The following is a 22,609-nucleotide window of genomic DNA, read 5'->3' on the forward strand; positions in this document are numbered from 1 at the left end:
GGCTTCCTTTACTGACATAGGGAAAGCTCTTCCGAGCACCAAGAGGCATTTTAGCGTCTTTTAGCTCATTGTTTTTGTTTTACTGTTTTTCTTCACTCTCATTGCTCTCATCAAACTGGTATCCAGCAGCAGCATGCAGTGGAAAAAAGCTCTAAAAACCCACTGTGCACTACGTGCTGAGCACCAAACAGCAGACATACAATGTTAGTCACTAGCTTGGAGAACATAGTGGAGCATTTAGCAGCTAAAAAGGCAAGCACGTACATACTACATATTGTAGTATATACTGTACGTACTACAATCGGGGGTGTGTGTACTTTTCTAGTAGACTTTAGTAGAAAACAAGAGGGCGACCTGATGACAGTAAGAAGAAGAGTTCCTTTGCTTGTTGTATTTGACAACAAAAAAAGTCAAACAAATTACAATTAATTAAAATTACAAGCAGCTTTTTTTTTTAATTGCAGTCAGTGTTCTAAAACGTGTAAAACCTCTGGTATAGCCCTAAATTACAGTGAAAACAATAAAAATGGGAGCTTATTATGGCCCTGAGATTCTGAAAACTTCAAAGAATCCTTCCCCATTCAAAGTTTTCTTAAAAACTTTCAGCACCCAGAGTGAGTAAATTTAGCCTGGCACTGACCCCGGCCTTATTAATAGAGAGTCACAAGGGGACCCAGTTACAAAAAAACAGGACTTTCAGAGATGCTGACCTAGCCAGTCGTTGAACTTCTTGACCTCAGAGGGCAGTCCCAGCTCAGTGAAGTCTCCGGCGTGGATGAACACGTCCCCGTATGGCATCTGGATGGCGTCGGTGCGGGAGTGAGTGTCCGAGATGCACACGAAGCGGGTGTAGCCCGGTGGCTTGGGTGTGTCGTGGGGCATTGGGTCCACCCTGAACCAAGGAAGCAGAACAGAAGACAAGAAAGTCAAGGGGGAGAGGAAGGGAAAAGCGGTCACTGCAGCTGTTGGTACTTTTAGACAATACAGGAGAAAGAGACACAGTGCTGTATGCAAAGTCTCTGTGGTAAGAGGCTGACAATGAAAGAAGTTTGAATTAGTATCCAGCAGAAAATCATCCCCAAAGACTGAGGCAGAGGAGGAAACAAGAGACATAGCGGGAAGCGAGAGGCCACAATAAAAGCGCAGCACTCACAGAGACATAAAGAGAAATGTGCAGAGATAGAAAAAGAATAAGGCGCAGATATAGAAAAAGAGCAGAGTCCTGTGGGATTTCCAGCGAGTGTGCAGATCCACGGGGTCTCCAGGGGGAAGAGGGGAGATGGTGAATAACCGTGGCCCACTTTAGTGAGCTCTCCTCCAGGTACAATAACACCCAGCCCTGCCTCCTCCTCCTCTTCCTCCTCTGCACCCCACCACAAGAGAGAGGACGAGATGAGGGGAAGTGGGAAAGGAGATATACATGCATGTAGGACAGCCGGTAAAAAGTGTGAGTCACAAAGGAATGAAATACAGAAGAGGGTTCATGAAAATGTTTTCATTTCCACTATTGAGACACTATTGAAATTAAAGGCAATGTATAAGTGTAGGGTTTTCTTAACTAAACTTAACTTAACTAAAGTTAAAACTAAAGCTGAACTTAGATTTTTGCCCCACTTTTGGAAGTCAGAGAAGGCCAACAAGCTGTCAGTTACCATGAATACCTTAAAGCTGTGGCCTCCACAAACAAGTAAAAGCCATTTGTTAATAAAGGCCTGGCGAAACCATTGAAGGAGGACAAATGTACTTAAAATTTAATTTAGTATAACATACATATCTGCAGCACTAATTCCATCTGTACAACATATGTCATACTCGCCACTCTGCTGCTCACTTGTTCACAAATGAATTCCACTTGCTTTTACTTTTTCATTCACTCTCAAGTTTCTGTCAAAGACAGATGTTTCACAGTTTCACAAAAGCCTTCTAGTGGCTCAAAGGGTTGCTAGTAGGCCTGAACCATATGAGATTTTTCTTGGGTTTTCCTCAAAATAGCTGACAATCAAATGTAAAAACTACTACCCAGTCTGCACATTCTAAAACAAACACACTGTTGAGCCTTCCCTGTGTCGTGGGCCCAACTCAACTGAACCCCAGTTATTGAGAGGGTGCCCACCTGATGACCCTTTAGACTGACTGCGCTCTTACACTCAGCCTTCCAGTGGTTGAAAGCACACACTCCCTCTCTGTCCAAGTCAGCTTTTAATGTGAAACATCTACAGGAAGTGTTGTTTCATCAACAGTAGTTTAGGAATTAGTGCTGTGGAAATGTACGTCATGCTTAATCTATTAAAACAGCAGGTAAACACAGAGAAAGTTTTGAGTTTGCAATAACAGCAAACAGCAGCTACAGCAAATGAACAGGAGCAGAACCAGAAAAAGCCTCTTACTAAATGATATACTAAACTATATGATAAAATGTACATATAATGCAGGAAAATTAGAAGTCAAGGCCTGCCTCTAACATAAGTCTCAGATAAGCATCCATGAACTGACTCCAGCTTTGTTGTTCTGGTGTTCATGTTGGAAATCCAGTAGCTATTTTGTTTACCCCAACCTGGCTGGTCAGAGATCATGGTTCGTGACAGAGTAGCATCCCTGGATCTGTGAGGGATTCAGGGTCTTGCTCAGATCCAGGGGTTTGCACACTCACTTGCAAGTCCCATGCAAATCATTATTTTTCAAAAATACACCTATCAACAAAAGCGTCTAAAGCTGACTCATTGACAGGTAATGTATCTGGTTTATTTAACCTGTACAAATACAGAAATTAAAAATGGACAATTTGTGTTTTTTTGCTGGAATAATGTTTTGGGGAACAACAGCCAGGTGCAGTGCCTGTGCACAGTTTCCTGAAGTCTCAGACTTAGTCTTAGTCTGAAGACTTAAACCAAAAACTGGCAACCAGCACTATTGCTGGAGATGCTGTACAGACGTACTGGGTGGATGGATACCCTGCTGTTTATCAAGAAATAGCTCCAAAATGTAGCTACCCCTACAACCAAATATTTCATTCATTTCTACGTTTCTGTTTGTGTAGAGATTAGTTAAATGACATACAATGTGTTACTTAATGAGCTTTAGAGGTGTTGGTAGGTGTATTTTTAAATGTATCACACGTAAATGTGTGTTTTAATGGATAATCATTTCTGGTTTGAATCTCAGAAACAATGAAAGATACATCAAGAGTAAATGTTTCTTTAAAGAATCTCATTATAGCCACGATGCACAGGAAAATGATCAGAGGAAATATAAACCAAAAAGTGGTCAAAATGAAATGTGCCTAAATTCTAAAAGACAGCAGTATGCCACCCTGCTGCATATGAATTTCTACAGGCCTGTTCTTTATGTCTACTCACATGTGGACGTGTGGCGGCTGGAAGCGTCCCTGGTTGATGTTGTAGAAGGTGAAGGCCTGAGTGGGGTTGGTGCTATACTCGTCCACCTCTACCGCCGTCCTGCTGCCTCGCTGGGCGTGAGACTGAGCCTGCGACTGCTGCCGCCTTGCTGCCATGATCTCGGACAAGGTGAAGGCCATGGCACTGGGGACCGGAACAGAGCTTGTGGAGGAGAGCGAGGTGTCCGGTTGGAGAGTTTAGCTGCTTGTTGTGTTGTGTGGATAGCGTCCTGCCAGGCTCAAACCCACGCTGAGCTCACAGTGACAGTGAGCTGAGGAGAGAACATCTCCTCCTCCCTCCTGCTCTTCTTCTTCTTCTTCTTCTTCTTCTCTGAGAGGAAGACAACAGAGCAGAGCTGACATGAAGAGCATGCGGTAAAGATGAAGAGAAGAAGAGAAGTGCTGAAACAATTGACTGACAAAAAAATTGTCAAAAATAATTCATAGTTTAAGTAATTTATTAAGCCGAACATTTACTGGCTTCAGCTTCTTAAATCGAAGGATTTGATGCTTTTTGTGTGTTTTATATCACTGTAAATTGAAATTACTATATGAATGAATATGAACATACAGGCTAAACTAAAATACAAACAAATGTATATATGTATGTCTGTATATATATGTCTGAGACGCCATCAATTTCTATCAATTTATTTCTATTCAGTCGTTGTCTAATGAACAATTCACAATTAATCTATCTTTTTTTTTATATTTAACTATCAAACTGTATAGCTTATAAAAAGTGAAATAGAATAGTGAAATATGTTCAAGTTCTGAGAGCTCAAGGTGACGTCTTCAAATGTCTTATTCGTCTGACCAGCAGGCCATTACAAAAGATATTCGGTTTACAGTAAAACAGAGAAAAGCAGCAAATCCGGAACCAGAGAACATTTGTCATTTTTGCTTGATCAAATAAACTGTATCAAATAGTCAATTATCAATGTCAAATAAATGTTAATCAACACATTGTTTCAGCAGTGAATAATCATTTCAGCTTGAACACCGTGTATCAATTTCAACAAAGTTCTTGCACACCATAACGTTTTATTGACAGGAGTGTTGGATCACAAGGAAGCACTCAGGGGGTCACTACACACTTCTTTAACAGTGTGTCAGTCTGTAGACCTTCAACAAGTTAAAGTCAGTTAACCAAAAAAAGCACCCCATTGTGTTACGTAAATTCAGCACATTGGCCAATACAGAGTACCAAATCAGATACCAGTAAAAACTGTATACCTCACTCCATGGGACTGACTGGGATCGTTCTTCTATGTGTAATATCACATAAGGAGATATCTACACACCACCCCGTAAGTGGAAACTATGAGTTGCTATTTATGTTTAGTTCCCTGCAACAAATGAACAAAGCAGAAGAGAATGAGAATCCTGCAGTGAGAATGCAGTTAAAGGGACAGACATATAAAAGCTTGCAAATACGGATAAATAAGTGGCATTGTGGTGTTCAAAAACTGTCGGCTACCCCATGTTGCTGAATAAAGGTGGTATCACGGATGTTTATAGGGACAGTGACAACAAAACTGTATTTAATGTGGATCAGAGATGTCTAGCATTGTCTTCCAAGTGTAAACACTCATAGTACATTTACAGTTGAAAAAATATGAACCAAGAAGGTTTCTATCATACACTATCAACATCAATTGTTTTAAATTATTACAATTTGAGTATTTTTTATTATTATACATTATCAATACAGGCATAGGAAGCATTTTAAAAATCAAATATCGTAATTATCAATAAATCAAATCAATGGGATAACTATCATTAAAAGGAGATCCATCACGTAAGTTTATCAGGGGCCTCTCCTGCAGTGTCCTGAGAAAAACAATTATTCATCCATAGCCGGACAGAAAGTACAGTAAGTAAACACCAGCATGCCCCCCGTCGTGTCCTTGAGCAAGACACTGAACCCTAAGTTGCTCCCGATGGAGATCAGCACCTTGTATGGCAGCTCGGTCGCCATTGGTGTGTGAATGTGTGAGTGAATGGGTGAATGAGACTTAGCTGTAAAGCGCTTTGGGAACCGTGAAGGTTGAAAAGCTTAATATAAGTAAGATCATTTACCATTTATTTATTTAAACATTTGCTGGCGATGCATTCCATTGAATGGCAGAACTGTGGTGTTTTTGAAAGCTTACAGGCGAGTCCCCTCCTTATACTGTTGTACAAGCGCATCTGTTAGCTCAGGTTAAATCTGCTGTTTCAGTCTAACAGAGCCACACAGAGCACAACATTCTCACCATTCTCATGAATAGGAAGCTAAATGGAAAACAGATATTATGCAGAATGTTAGTCAACCTGCGAATTGTAGCGCAATGATTTATTATTTACAAATGTTCTTTAGTTTAGTCTTACTCTAGTCTAAATGTTTCTTGTGTATGCTGTGTGGTGTGCAGTATATTCTTTTCATTGTTTTTTTGAGAAATAAAATAATAAACTGAATTGATAAAATCTTTTCCATCCCTGTCACTGGTGTGTGAGGCCTGCGTGTGTTGCCCACCTAGACTGGATTCAGCGGTGCGGCACTTTTTTGGAGGATCAGGCGGCTGCTGGGAGAGAGCGGAGCTACTGAGAGGCACTGAGATGACGGGGATGCTTGGGAAGACGGAGGTGATAATTTGGGGACAGGCAGCTTTGGCAAAGTCTGGACCACCGTGTGATGTCGGCCTCATTCACTGCAACCTCACACGCTGACAATACACTGACGTGACAGATACACACTTCGCACTTCACACCGCAGTGGCTTGTCACGGGCAAATCCCAGCATGCTCGGTGGATGTGTTTCAGGAGTGCATATATTACATGTGTGTGTTCTGTGTGCACACAGGTTGATGTGTATGCAGGCCTGTGCATGCATATTTAAATGTGTTTCTGTTGTCATGAATGTGACAGTGACACTGCCAGTGTGAGACAGAAAGATGTATGAGCAGATGCTGCAAGATTATAACACATTGGGCCCAAATGCAGTTTTCCAGATTATGTAGGCTGCACAGCACAACTGAATCTTCAGTTCACAAACTCTAACAGCACCCTGTCCACTCTTGACCCATATTGTATTCACTCTGACTCTGTCTACAGTAAAAAAGGACTATTTCAACCAAATCCAAAATGGAACCAGAGATCTGTGATATTGGTGCCATTTGAAGAGCATACCCCCCCGACACAGTAACAGATAATGTTTCCTTCCCATTGTCTCGCAATCATTCTGGTCTGTCGTATCTTTGGGTCAGTAATATTTGTAAAGGTTAGGCCTGGGTATCTATTGTCAGTTTTTGATATTGGTAAGTAAACTGAGTTTTCGTACAGATACAAAAACTTGAGACCTAGTAAAACATGTTTTAAAGCTTTTTTCATTTAACAAAATAGCTCAAATGTTACAAATGCTGAACGTATCTGCAGCAGCATCCGTTCTCCATCAGTGTCTACACTGGAAGCATTCAGCCACAATACTGCTGCGGGCTCAGATGCGTTTTGACAGCACTCAGCCCAATATGCGCGTGAGACAGAAGAACAACATGAGAAAAACAATTATTCATCCATAGCCTGACAGGAAATGCAGAAGAAAACTGGGTATAAAACGCAAAGGAATGCAAAACCTTTCCTTTCATAAGGATCTAAAAAACACCAGTATGTTAAATATTTGCTGGCGATGCATTCCATTAAATGGCAGAACTGTGGTGTTTTTGAAAGCTTACAGGCGAGTGCTGCATCCCCTCAAGCTACTGTAGTACAAGTGCATCTGTTAGCTCAGGTTAAATCTGATATTTCAATATAACAGGAAGCCTGAGCATCAGTCAGGCTGCAAATTCTAGCTCAAATGAAATGATAGACATTTTTCTATTGTCACACAATATACATCATCATCCTGCACAGCCCGAGAAGACAAAAGAAATATGACTTGAATGGCCTGAAAAGACGTTTCAGGTTGTGGTTATGGTGTAAAGTGCAAGTACACAGCTGAGCAAAATTGCAGTGTATCTGTTTGTCAGGTGCGTGTGAGATGGACAACTGAAAAACGAGGCTGAAACGCATCTTTTGTAGACCGTCTCTTAGGGTTCAATTAAAGAACGTAGTCTAAAATTGGAGGTAGAATTAATGTGGCACCAAGCCTGGCAACCAAGTTGATGGGGTGAGTACACCTGGTGACTGTGTTGGTATTAAGGTCTCAGTATGCTTCACACAAAGAGCCTGTCACATCATCTAATTGTGTCAGATCATCTAACCTCTTTGTGGTCATTTTGGGTCTTTTTGTAGTAGTTTTGTGTCTCTCTTTTGTTGCTTTCTGTCACTGTGTGGCCATTTTGTGTCTCCTTGTAGTCGTTTTGCATCTCTTTGTGGTTGTTTTGCGTTTCTTTGTGGTCATTTTGCATCTCTTTGTAGTACTTTTGCATCTCTCTGTTGTTGCTTTCTGTCACTGGGTGGTCATTTTGCATCTCTTTGTAGTACATTTGCATCTCTCTGTTGTTGCTTTCTGTCACTGGGTGGTCATTTTGCATCTCTTTGTAGTACTTTTGCATCTCTCTGTTGTTGCTTTCTGTCACTGGGTGGTCATTTTGCATCTCTTTGTAGTACATTTGCATCTCTCTGTTGTTGCTTTCTGTCACTGGGTGGTCATTTTGCATCTCTTTGTGGTCGTTTTGCATCTCTTTGTGGTCATTTTGTGTCTCTTTTTAGTACTTTTGCATCTCTCTGTTGTTGCTTTCTGTCACTGGGTGGTCATTTTGCATCTCTTTGTAGTACATTTGCATCTCTCTGTTGTTGCTTTCTGTCACTGGGTGGTCGTTTTGCATTTCTTTGTGGTCATTTTGCATCTCTTTGTAGTACTTTTGCATCTCTCTGTTGTTGCTTTCTGTCACTGGGTGGTCATTTTGCGTCTCTGTGGTCATTTTGTGTCTCTTTGTAGTAGTTTTGCATCTCTCCTTTGTTGCTTTCTGTCACTGTGTGGACATTTTGTGTCTCCTTGTAGTTGTTTTGCATCTCTTTGTGGTCGTTTTGCGTCTCTTTGTGGTCATTTTGGGTCTCTGTCGTAGTTTTGCGTCTCTCTGTTGTTGCTCTCTGTCACTGTGTGGACTTTTTGTGTCTCCTTGTAGTCGTTTTGCATCTTTTTGTGGTCGTTTTGCATTTCTTTGTGGTCATTTTGCATCTCTTTGTAGTACTTTTGCATCTCTCTGTTGTTGCTTTCTGTCACTGGGTGGTCATTTTGCGTCTCTGTGGTCATTTTGTGTCTCTTTGTAGTAGTTTTGTGTCTCTCTTTTGTTGCTTTCTGTCACTGTGTGGACGTTTTGTGTCTCCTTGTAGTTGTTTTGCATCTCTTTGTGGTCATTTTGGGTCTCTGTCGTAGTTTTGCATGTCTCTTTTGTTGCTCTCTGTCACTGTGTGGACTTTTTGTGTCTCCTTGTAGGCATTTTGCATCTCTTTGTGGTCATTTTGCGTTTCTTTGTGGTCATTTTGCATCTCTTTGTAGTACTTTTGCATCTCTCTGTTGTTACTTTCTGTCACTGGGTGGTCATTTTGCCTCTCTTTGTGGTTTCTCTGTAGTCATGTTGAGTCTTTTTGTAGTGGTGTTTGTTTTTCATCTTTTTGTGGACATTTTGTATCTCTCTGTGGTCATTTAGCATCTCTTTGTGGTCATATAGCACCTTTTTGTGGTCATTTTGTGTCTCATTGTGCTCGTTTTGCATCTCTTGTTATGCATATTTGTAGTTGTTTGACTGACTTTACAACAAGAAATGTTCACAGTCACTTCAAACAGAGACTCTGGTCCAGGGGCCCATGACCCCTTTGGCCCTTATGCATGTTCCCCATAAGCCCATTCAGTAATCCATCCATGGGGAAGTCCATCCAGAACTTTTTCCCCATTTGTATGATTCATCACATCAAGACTACAAATACACACAAAGGACACAGAATTTGTGGAGAAAGATAAGGGAGGCAGTGTGATGGACTCAAGAGGAGGCTATGTCAGCAGACTTTTTGCCCCAGCTTCGAGTGTGGCCATTTGGAACAGGTGTTTCCATTAGCTGCAGTTGGATGACATGTCTTACAGCCTGGTTCGTTTGAATCATGCTGAACTCCTAAGCCATAGAAGTTAAAAAAAAACTTTAAAAAAGGAAGTTAAATGGAACCAGAGTTACAAATGTAACAATGGGTTACAAACATGCATTACAAAATAGAAAATGGTTATGGAGTAAACACACACTCCTCTTCTCAAGTAACACTTACTTAGGAGCACTGTCTTCATCTAAAAGGAATAACCCCTGTTTTTATCCCCCTTTTTTGGGGGGTTGGAATGGGTCAAAAAAGACAAAGAGCTTACACACACTCGAGTCAGCCCAGGCTATTTAATACATTCACAAGCTTTCGGTCATAGATTTTCTTCAAGCATAGAAGACATATCCCCTGGCCAAAAACTATTTTCTCACGGTTTACTGTGAAGTCTTCAGTGGAGTGAAAAAGTCGTCTTAGTCTATATAATCGGCTTTTTGGGAAACCATTTTTATAGCATGAGGGTGAGCACTACTGGTCAGAAGAAATGTAGTACAGTAAGTTTTTTTCTGCTACAGAGTGGTGATGCTCTATGCACATATCCATGACTTTTTAAAATCATATTCAAGAGTAAAGTGTTTCAGGATTCATAGTGTTAAGTAATACAACAACGTCTCATTGATATAGACAGAGCAAATTGTCCAGATATCTGAACCATTTCACATGATTTTGGAATGAAATTGAGGCTTTATGATTAAATACAAAACTGTGCACAAAGAAGCCAACATACAGATTTGCACCCATGGTTGTGCCCTTTACTTGTAGAAAGAATTCACCAATGAAGTTAAAATAGCTCTAAATTACGAGATGGGTTGGAATCAGAATAATTGTTTTTCTATGTCAGGTATTTGTTTTAATTCAGGCTCAGCAATAAAATAAATCACAGAAAGCATTTTTTTTTTTTTTATGTGCAAACACTTTAACAGGCAGTAGTCGCTGGACCTTTGTTCATAGCCCACACTGCCACAACGAATTAACTGTTGGTCAAGACACTACACAGACTATGGACGTTAATGTTTCAAAGGGACTTTTTGGAGTTCTCCTATTGACTGAGTACACCTCTGTAAAGAGAGATGTTATTGACAGTCAAGTCTCACAGAGGCTCCAGCTCAGGAGCCCCTGAATTATATGGGCCCCTAGCCTGTTCAATAATCCATCCACTAAAAAGAGAAGAGAAGAGGAACAAAGCCCCCGGCAGCAGCAGCAGTATGGACCAGAACAGTCACACAGATACAGCAGGCAGAGTACTGTGCCGTACTGTACAGGACGTTTGCAAGGCTTAAGAGCTCTTAAATGCAGAAACAGAAGACAGGCTGTCTGACTGATGCTCTCATGTTGAATGAGCAGCCTCCACATTACACTGTGTGGCAATCTTCTCTGCTTATTCACTCATTTTCTGCTACATATGAACACACACAGAAAATTAAAGTGCATCTGAGTGTGGCGCTGTATTACAGTATCTGTTTTAAGCACAGTCTGGAGATATAAAGAATGTGTGCTCATCTGATTTGGAGCCAGGGCTCTGTGAAATACGGTGAATTCAAAATCTACATGGGAAATTGCATCTATATAAAAAATATAAGACAGTTTCAACAGATGCTTTTTGGACTCTTCTCTTCTCTTTGTACACTATAGTCAACTGCCCTTCAAATCTGGCTTAATGCACTCACACACAATTTGTTTCAATCAAATATTTTTTCTCAGGCAGAATTTTGCAAACCCTCATTAAATCCTTTTAGCTGAATTATCAGTGTCCCTGTGAATTATCAGCAGTTTTCCTCCACTCAGAGGATTCTGCAGTCTGCGCTTTGTTAAACAAAACTTTTCAGCCATTCGGTCCCACAGGCTGCACCAATGGTCTCTTGAAAGCTCCAGTGCGCCTCTCCAGCCTGCACTCTACTCTGAGACTTTGCCCTTTGGATGTGGTGTTGCTGAAGTCTGATTCAACATAAAATCGTTCCGGTGGGCCCTGCTGGAAAGCGTTTACATCTGGGGACGCGAATGCCTGCCTACTCAGGCGACGCAGAAGCATGTTGAAAAGCTACACATTCAGATGAAGGTCCGGAGTCGAGATTAAGCTGGGAATACGCAGCGCTGTGCGGGTTCAATGCAAATCTCTGCTCCGGTCTTGAATACATAAGAGACGCCTTTGCGTAATAAATGCAGAAGATGAAGGAGAATCAACCTACCGGCTCCTGCGGTCAGCTCCTGCAGTGAGGCTGCTCGGTGATGGATGTGAAGGGAGGACGGTGTCTGCGCTGTGATGGAGACGCGCTGGTCAGTTTGAATGCACACCCCGTGGTGCACCAGTGGAACGCCGCGGAGAGATCTGTTTCCTCTCACTCTCTCGCTCTCTCTGTCTCTCCCTCTCTCTCTCTCTTCCCCGGATCAGTCCTGCCCACCGTATTTTCCCGGTGAGCGGTACAATGAGGTGGGAGGGAGGACCGAGAGCTGCTGCGCGGCTCATTCACAGCGACAGAAATCACGGCGATTTTACGATAGGGCTCCCACTGGGGGCACCAGGGCCGTGTCCAGGAATTTATAAATCCTGAGGTCATGAGTCCATTTATTCCCCCACCATCCTTAATAAATATTTGACAAGGCTCTCAGTAGAAGTCTGTATAATGTTGTACGCATATCGCATATGTTTTCTGTTCTGTTGTTTATTTTTTCCCCCAACATGATGCTTAAATAGTTATAACTATGGTCCTGATTGGGACTTTAAGGATGTGGATGTGTGTAAATGCTGTACATACATGCCATGTGTAACCAAGGGCTCCTATGTGAACATACTTGATTGATAAAATACTCAGCTTCCTGAATGGTTTGTTAGTTCGATTGATTTCATTATCAATTAATCAGAGTATAGTATACGCTTTATATAGAGAGCAGGTCTAGACCATACTCTTTATACCCTTCATACCATTATTTACAGGTCTGCGGTCATCTGCCTCGACCTGTTGGGTTGAGAGAGAAAGAGAGAAGGGAAGAGAGAAAGTGAGAGAGAGACAGAGATGGGGGTCACAAATGTATTTAAAATGATATTTAATATCACTCTTAATTAATCTAATAATTGTTTGGTTTATAAAATGTCAGAAAACACTGATAAATGAATCACTAAAGCCCAGGTTGACTCATTCAGACAGCTTGTTTTGTCCAACAGACAGTCCAAGGTATTCATTTTACTATGGTAGAGGAAAAAGGACAAGCAGCGCAGTTTCATATATGAGAAGCTGAAACCAGGGACATTTTTAAATTGTTGCTTCGAAATTACTTCAACAATTGTTGCTGTGGATGAACTAATTGATTGTTGGACTAATCGTTTCAGTTCTAGTCTTAGGTTGACTCTATGATTTCCCCGCAGGGACCTACAGTATCATTTTGATTTGGTCCACTGCAAAAATCTCGTAACAAGTCATTTAGTCAATCATTTAGTCTTTAAACTGTAATTTTCTGAAGACAAGCGACAAGTCTGCCAATGGAGGGATATACGTTCACTTGTTACAAATACAAGTCAACTTTTTCCATTCATTTTCTGGCATCATGTGTCATTTTCTTGATGTTAGTGCATGAGTGGGCCTGAAGGTAATTTCTCAAAATCCCTCAAAAGAGACATTAAAGGGAAGGACTGAATAGAGGTGAAATCATTTATTCTTGATTTGAGAAAAAAAAAATTAAAGGATGAATCTATGAAAAGTGCCCTGATATAACTTTTGTTATGATTTGGCACTATATAAATAAAATTGAATTGAATTGAATACTGGAGATAAAAAAAAGACTGTCTATATCTTAATGCAGATCCACACTTGCACACCTCTCTACAAGTAGCGCAAGTATTCAGACTCCATTTTTACTATTTCAAGCCAAATTTCTAGTGGCTTTAACTACCAGTACAAAAATATTTACTTAAAATCCCAAAAGCAAAAGTTCTTGTGCTTCAGCAAAATGTCCCATTGAATGATATATTATTATATCTGACATTATTAGATTGTTAACAATGTTAGAGCAGCATTTTATTGTTGAAGCTGCTCGGAACCACTGGTTTAATCTTTGACAATGCATTGCATTTTATCTTGTGTTTTTTTAATGGAACATCTACATCTGAAAAGTAACTAGTAACTACACATGTAAAATAAATGAAGCAGAATAAAAAGTACAGTATTTTCCTCTGAATTGTGAGTAAACATGCTTAGTTACCTTCAACCACGCATATCTACAGATATCATACAAACAACTATTAAAGAAACCCATGAATAAGTATATAATTGTGTAAATAAATATCCTGTAGTACAGGAAAAACTTTCTGAGGTACAGGATATATTTTCTTAAAGAAAGGCCATTCTGTGGCCAAACATGTTTGAATTGCTTTTAAAAGTAAAATAGGCACACTGTGTCCTGTGCTGTTGTATTATGTTGGAAAACAACTGACCAGAAATATGATAAAAAAATAGACTTGGTACAGATGGTGATCCACATTAAAGGACCAGGGCATCATTGCTTTTGGCTGAGCTTTATTATTTTCAAATGAAAAACAGTAATTGCAGTCACTTCAAACAGTAGCTCAAGTTTTGGAGGGCCCTGACTCCTTGGGCCCCTGGGCTTGTGAATATGACACTGTGTAATTTGTGTGACCTTTTTGCAGTGTTCTTTTGTATTACAAGTGTATTTCGTCCTGTCCGTATTTTCTATCCACCAATCCACCTTTGACGCCGAATTATCCTGTTCACCAGAATATTTTTCAGTGATATACAGTATATCATTGTTGATCAGGACATGGCATCCCCTTTGGATATTCTGATCAAGCAGATCAATACATTGTATTGTATTAGTAAATCTCCATAAGCTCCAGCCTATTAAATCTTTGCGTTTGTACTGAAATGGAAAAATAATTCACCAATTTATTGGCCGTGTAAAGGCTAATCAGTCGAATTACAACATTACAGCATATCACCACCTCTGCTCCTGTTTATCACCAGGTAATTGGACTGGGATTTAGGCTGGTAATGAGCTAAACAAATAGACAACAATCTGGAGCTCAAACACATGCATTGACAATAATCACCATGCTCAAAGTTGGAGTGGAAGCTTCCAGTCTCAAATTGGAGTGAGTCTGCCATCTGCTGGCCATATATAGTCAATTTGTCTATGAATTATAATCTATTGAGCACCAATCACTTAGTTCTTTATCCCTCTGTACTTGCACTTTTTTTTTCTTAATTTTGAAATGCGTGGACATTATATTGCAAAAGAAGACACTCTGGAAAATAAATAAAAAACATTATCAGTAACATTTTACTGATTTGTTCAGTATCAACATTTTGCACGTCCCTCATTATGTGGATCAAAAACTTAAAACATCTATGTATAAAGGGTTGCCTGACAAATGTAAGTCCAATATACACTCTCTTTCATCTCAGTTTTTGGTCTCTACCACCTCCTGAGGGAAATAGGTGGCTCTTTAGCTGTTAAATGCTCCACTACATTTCACCTGAAAGAATCTTTACCTTCTCTAGAAGTGGGAACATAGTCACTACTCACTCACTACTCCATAGAGGCATATTGGACTCTAGCTGAGTCATTTGGCTTTGAAGGTTAGATTCACATTTTTCAAGGCTATCTCAAAACGATACTCACATGCCCATATGTACATTGAAGCAATGTTTGGCCACTGTAATCCCTCCTTCTCTCCATACTGGCCATTAAGAGATCCCTTACTAATGTCCTCCTTGAGGTTCAATGGACAGTGTTTCTGTGCTGAGATAATAACACAACGACGCAAATTTGGAAAATACCTTCTTAGTTTGTCTAACTGCTGAAGCTTCATATTAGCTTTAGCTGTACTTACATTTTTGCACAGAACGCAGATTGTGGATTTTGTTCCTTATCTTTTATATTGGAATTACTTAGGAATGGGACCTATTCTCATCCAATACCATTACAGCAGCCACAGCTTAAATGTACACATGAGCATGTGAATATAAGACAGACTTGAAAAAGTGTGACCCTATCCTTCAATTTGCCATACTTTCGTTTCATTATATCAGTTTGCTGCAGTATTTGCAGGTTTTGATAAGATAAGATAAGATAAACTTTATTTATCCCACAGCGGGGAAATTTACAAGTCACAGCAGCAAAGACAGAAAGGTGCAGAAACACACAGCAGACAAGCACTGTGTCAATAAAAACCAGAAGTATTTAAAAAAACAAAACAATATACATATAATAAATACAGATGTAAAAAATATGGGGAACAAAATAAATATATACACGGAAAATATAAAATATGTACAGATGTGCATATTTATGTACAGAATTATGTAGTGCTGTTAAACAGTCTTATAGCAGTAGGAATGAACGACCTGCGGTAGCGCTCCTTCTTACACCATGAGTGTAACAGTCTGCTGCTGAAGGAGCTGCTCAGGGCCTCCACAGTCTTGTGCAGGGGGTGAGAGGTGTTGTCCATGATGGATGTCAGCTTGGCTAACTCTCCCTCCTCTCCTCAATGGAGCCCCGCGGACAGTCCAGAACAGAGCCGGCTCGCCTAATCAGTCTGTTGAGCCTCTTCCTGTCCCTGTCCCTGCACCCCCCCCCCCCCCCCCCCCCCAGCAGACCACAGCATAGAAGATAGCCAAAGCTACCACAGTGTCATAAAAAGTCCGGAGCAGTTTCCTGCACACACCGAAGGACCTCAGCCTCCTCAGCAGGTGGAGGCGGCTTTGGCCCTTCTTGTACAGGGCCTGAGTGTGGTCAGACCAGTCCAGTTTATTGTTCAGGAGAACACCCAGGAATTTGTAGTTCTCCACCACCTCAATGTCCAAACCTTGGATGTTCACCGGTGTGATGCTGGATGACTTCCTCCTGAAATCAATCATCATCTCCTTCGTCTGACAAAGTCGCTGATGACCTTCCTGTATTCCTGGTTGTTCCCCTCAGACCCGCATCCAACGATGGCGTCGTCAGAGAACTTCTGGATGTGACAACTGACAGTGTTGTGTCTGAAGTTCGAGGTGTAGAGGGTGAAGAGGAATGGAGAGAGAACCGTACCCTGGGGGGACCCCGTGCTGCAGACCACCACATCACATTTGTATTATAATTTATGTAACTTTAAGATATATCTGTGTTCCTTTAATGTTGTTGTAGTAATAGTGGGATAATGGGGTGTGGTACTTGGGTACTAGCTCTGGCAACACCCGCCCCTGGTTCCATTATCCAACAGTTTTTACACGCTGTTCAGTTTAGCATCCAGTGATGAATGTACACCTATATACACGATATATATATATATTTGCCTCATGTCATCATCCAATATGACTGATGAAGCCACAGTACTATCAATATGTCAGTTTGTTCCAGTCCTTTCTTCCCTCTGATGTGGCAGAATACATTTTGTAAAGCATGTAACGGAATCATTACCCAGCCCTACTGTATATGCAGCAAATTAATCTGGTAATTAGACCAAACAGTAGTGGCTTTGTCACATTTTTGTCACACAATCAGCCCTGTCTTTATCACCTCATATCCAGTGAACTTTCAGTAGAGCGACGATTGATAGAGGGAAGGCAAGAAGATAGCGAAGGGAGAGTAATCTTGGCATCTGGCACAGTTGCATTTGCCTGCAGATGCTGGCTGCTGATTGGACGTCCTGGAAAGATCACGTAGGAAATATCAGATCTGCCTGTCAAATATGATTAATGACCAACAGCAAAGCAGTTGAGGAGTTACAGTAATATTCTTAACGGGCTGTGAACTCCATCATTAAAGGAGACTGCCTCAGTAAGCAATATAGGCCATTTATATCTGGGTAAATATACTTACACTGATTATTCTATAATCCAAACTCATGTAATTGTTATGTGGATGTCTTAAAAATGCAAATTTTACAGTGAGACATTACTGAACTGCAGTTCTGAGGAAAAAAAAAAAGACACAACAAAGAAGAAGACACGGTTGCATTTTATAAGGAGACGCGGACAGTGTAGAAACACTCAGCTATTGGCTGGTGGCCACTGCTTGAGAGAGAAGTGTGAACTTTCTCACCTCTGCACAACTGGCCAATCAGTGCATGAAGGGGGTGGGATTGTCAGATTGTCTATGTTGGAAAGTTACACAGCCCCCTAATCACACAGTCTGAATGGCTTGTGTGTGTTATTGTTGTTTGATGATCCAATAAGCACTTTGTTTGAAGCATAGAGGTGGTTTAAGGGTTCCTGATTTGCTCATTTTCTGGTCCCTTGCCTGGGACAAATCTGACAATGACTGAGCAGCTACCCCTTGTGGATAACATAAACATAGACTGTATAGTCTGTGGTTGCAATTCAGTTACAAGATTTGCTTCATAAGCTTTCTACTGGAACAACAGTCATAATCTCTTACTGCTTTAAGAAAAGGTGAGAAACCACCTGGATGCATTCCTGGAAACTAGTGAGTGTCATCTTACTTAGGTAGGTGAGCGCACAGGAAGAGTGTATATCTCCTGAAAGCAGAGTGGTTCAAATGGGATCTCACCTCCTTCTCCCTCTAAGTAAGACAAAGAAAGAGAATATGAATGGGAAAACAAATCCTCCCAGTGTGGATGATGATGGGTGTTTCTGATGTAGCATTAAGATCCGCTGCACGGATTGTGTCGCTTGAAGATAAAAGCAACGTTAGCAGTGTCAGCTAAATTTTACGGAAGCGTACTTCAGGCTGGTGGCGTGTAACGGCACATGCAGCCACATCTGAGGAAAGATAAGAGATATAATGAGCACATACAAGTCGCTCCTAGGGCTCCTCTGTGCCTGTTTCACTGTGGATGAGAATATTCTACATGGACACACAAAAGAGACAACTTGAGTCTGTTTTCTGCTACTGTTTTATTTAATTTGTTCAGTACTGGAGTTTCATAGACCAAACAATGGAACAACACTGCGTTACAGTTTCTCTCTTTGGGTACAACCGACTAACACAAACGTTAAAATTATTCCTCTAAACTGGACTAAAGTACATACATACACAGTCTCTTTCTCCATCACAGCTTACATACACACACACACACACACACACACACACACACACACACACACACACACACACAGATACACACAGAAACGTTCACACTGCACACACAGTCATTCTCACATTCTCTCGTACACACGCACACACCCATTCATGAAAGAATACATTCTCAGGAAAAAAAACTGTCAATTATACATTTTAGAGCATTTTATATAATTTTGATTACACTCATATTGAAGAGTGCCCACCTAAAACAGGAAGTAGGCCATGCCATAACACGTCTGTGTGGCAGCTATTCGGCAAGGCCTGGAACAATACCTAATGACAGCTTTTATTCTGGGAAATTGTCTGATGATCCAGTGACCTCACTGACATTTGAGGTTATGGTTGAAGAGTCTAGGGGGCGATTATCAGCCAATAAAAATATGTTTTTAACATGGTTTCCCGTTTCATTATAGGTTATCTCAACTATTCAATATCTTATCTTATTTTGGAATAAACCCCCTAACCATGACCAGCTCAGTGCTACGCAGGACCATACTTGTGGTTTTACCTGCTTCAGCCCATTATTCACAAATACTTTACATGACTGTAGACAATTCTTTGATTTCCTACTTTCTAGCCATATTGGTTTAATTTCAGCACACTATCACAAGGAAGATTTAGTCACCTTTACTTTGTGTCACAGTTAGGTTATGTAAGCATTTTCAGAACTTGTATTAGTGGTATGTTATAGAATATTCCAACGTCCTGGATTTAAAAGTTGGATAGTTGGAACTTCAGATGCAGAAGACAAAAAGTAATTGACTGTGGATGTCATGGACAGGATAACGCGTGCCTGGAAAGTCGGAAACCTGAAATCCTGTGCTTTGGAAAATACTAAGAAGTGTACACGATTTATAGTAAATGGACTAAAACACGCAAAACCTCCAGTATGGTCCTTAAATCTATAATCATTGGGCTTTGATAAGCTCTAAATTAGTACTGACACTCCCTCATCTTCTTTCTCTTTTCAAGAATGACATGTTAATATGTTAATAGGAGTTTAGCTTCCAGAGGAGCTTTAACACCAATAAGGAATATCAGATGTGCATTTTTATCACCTGTCAGGGGAATCTTGCTTCTTTATGAACACAACACACAAATAAAGTTTGCTGGCTTACAATTGAAGCTGCAAGTGCTACGGACACACAGACACTCAAATAGGAGATGCCTCTTATTCCGATTGTGTCCCTGCCACTACATTCACCTCCAGACCAACACTCCAGTCACACCATACATTTTTCAACTATTTGTATTGTGCAGATATAGAGAGAGTCCATCTTCAATATGTGGTATAGGAGTTCATAGACATATTAGTACCAATGGAAATGACACAAACATTTAGTTGGGTTATAAAAGAAAAGCATAGTATACACACCATACTTCCTATTTAATGGAAAGAGATTGCATCTGGGTGAATGCTTTAAGTAGTTTTCTAGTAACAGGCATATACTCTAGTAGTAACTGTAGTAGCATGTATGTAATGCCATCATACAAGAAGCCTTTATGATGATGCTTCTTCTCTCTGGCAGCTATAGGACATGTCTGAGGGAGGAAGCAGGACTGGGCAGTGAAAACACAGACACACTATAGTAGTGGTGGCAAGTTTAAGTGATCCAATGCTTACACTGTTTTTTTCTATGTGCGCATTAGTTTACCATACAGTCTCTGCTTTTGAGATGCTGCAGCTTCAACCTAAATGTTTCCTTGCTGTGTGTGTGTGAATGGGGCTTGAGTGGGAGACTTAGGGGTAACTGCAAGCTACAGAGTTGGAGCGTAACAGGAGACACAGCTGTCTTTCTCTCTCATCGTCGCATATCACGTGGCACATTTCAAAACAACACAAAAACAAATACGTAACTTAGATCTTTTTTTTTTCCTACAGTTTAAAATATAAAATTCAAGTGCAATTAAAGTTCCAAATATTAGCTACATCACATACATTTCTCTCTAAAGTAACAATCTGTTACTTGCAGGTAGTTTATTTCATCTTGTTATATATCTTTTTTTATCATAAAAAAATTGCAATATCGACTTTCTGATTCACCCCATTTAATCTTTCCCTGTGCTCCAATGGATAAAGCACCCACTGAAGTGGAATGGTTTAGATTTCTTTCAATTCATTCTCCATTTTAACATGAGTTTTAAGTGCAACAGTTGTTTTTTCATCTCTGTCTTGTGCACATCGGGGCCAATAAAGAAGTCCAATTCAGGATACATCCATGTACACTGTGTGGGCCAATACATCTTAACACATCATGCGTGTACACATGTGTATGTCCACACAAACATACACGTCTTACACATTTGTGTACATCTGTGATGTGGGCTTCTGCAAGTTCTGACATGTTCAGTATAAATATTACAAAAAAAAACAACACAGAAAACAAAGCAGAGCAAAATATAATGAGAGAGGTGGATGTGAAAGGAAGATTGCAGGAAAGTTGATAATGAAGGTGCAGAAATCTGGGAATGGTTGGGAGAGAAGAAGATATAGTATATGGTATGCAGAAATAGGGTTTGACCGATATATTGGTTTGCTGATATTGGCCTTTTACTAAATACTGGGAGTACCACTTTACGATAATATGTACTTAAACGACTTTAGGAATGCATAATTCATTTAATTTTGTTCATGCTTTACAGATTACTAATACACAATTTAAAGAGAGTAGTTTGACATATTGGGAAATTTACTTTCTTTAAGACAGCAACCACCAAATGTAACGTGCCCGGTTCAAGTCTGGCCTGAAACCTTTTTTGCATCTCTCTCTCCCTCATTTCCTTATTATTTCAAAAACCCAATAGTCTGAAAAATTTCCCATTGGATCGAAAGCCCATTTGTCCCACAGCATGTTATCCTGAAAACGAACGCCCGTTGCTCCAAAGGCCCATTGCTCCGAAAATACACCCTCTCCCTGCCGTTGTTTGTTCAGTGCCTGCAGGCTCTGTCCATGGTGCTGAATCGGCAGGGTCCTTGCCCTTAATAGGCTATCTTTCTGGCCTTACACCAAACGACATTTCAAGTGATTTTACTTTTGAAGACAAATTTCCAATGTTGACAGTGAGTTTTTAGTTGGTGTGTGCCCCATAAAGATGCCCCAACTTTATCTGTATGCCCTGAGTCTTTAGATGTAGGCTGATCTTAAAACAGCAATATAACACACTGATGGAAACGTTGATAAAATCTAGCCGATTTGAGAATGACATTTTGAAAGAAAAATAAAACACCTTAGAAATGACTTTCATTAGCTTTACAAAGCTGGTATTTGCAGGGCCGTCACTCAGTGACCATTTTTATCCAAGGCTAATGCACAAAAATGCACAACATGGTATATGGATCATGAGTGAAGTTTTATTTATTCTTTATTTTAGCTATAATTTACTTTGAACATAAGCACATATAGAGTGGCTGAGAAGTAGGCCTACACTTACACACCCCGAGGATGAAAAGGCTATTTAAAAAATACTAAAGGCATCATAGGCAAACTATAAAAGACATGGGTGCATGTCATGGGACACATGGGTATATAAAGAGACCCACTCCTGTAGATCTGATTTGTGAATATAAGCCCATGCTATTGTATTTCATTTGATAAGGAGATAAAGAGTGGTAATTAAAGGCTCCGGCTAAGGCAACAATGTTTTGCCTTTGAAGTCACTATTATTATTATAGTTGTTAGTCTCTGCTCCAGAGCCTTATTGTTGTTATACATATTTTAATAGAGTTCTCTGGTCTGGTCTCTGGAATCTATAGGCGCGTTCTTTAGATGATTAAAAATTTCCATCAGAACTCCATGTGGCTTGCAAGCTTTCTAAATCTTACTGCTCGATATAAACGCCAGTTTCACAAAAGAGGCTCTACACAAGATGCTAGATTATTTTTGGTTTCACTTTGTTTAGTAGTATGCAGTTTTTAATTGATCAGCCAGCCACTTCATTTCATTGGCTGTTGATTACTGTAGGGTTTTAAATCATTCCGTCATTTTCAAGACTTAAAACTCCCTTATAACTTATATCAAACATGTGTGATTTTGTCAGAACAGCTAAGGCGACAAAAATATTTTTTCATCAGCCTACATCTAATGACCTAGGTGACCAGAATGGCATGGTGGT

General features: G+C 40.3%; 1 protein-coding gene across 1 annotated transcript in view; it reads right to left on the bottom strand.

Annotated features, from left to right (window-relative positions):
- Positions 1-3,535, bottom strand: part of mpped1 (metallophosphoesterase domain containing 1) — a 64,428-nt gene extending 60,893 nt beyond the window's left edge. Inside the window, exons 1-2 of the mRNA XM_070929163.1 lie at positions 3,357-3,535; positions 711-892 (exon numbers count right to left, since the gene is read on the bottom strand). Coding sequence (XP_070785264.1) covers positions 711-892; positions 3,357-3,535 — 361 coding nt within the window. The remainder of the gene's footprint in view (positions 1-710; positions 893-3,356) is intronic.
- Positions 3,536-22,609: the final 19,074 nt, after the last annotated feature.

Source organism: Enoplosus armatus, chromosome 22, assembly GCF_043641665.1.
Source record: "Enoplosus armatus isolate fEnoArm2 chromosome 22, fEnoArm2.hap1, whole genome shotgun sequence".
Taxonomy (NCBI): domain Eukaryota; kingdom Metazoa; phylum Chordata; class Actinopteri; order Centrarchiformes; family Enoplosidae; genus Enoplosus; species Enoplosus armatus.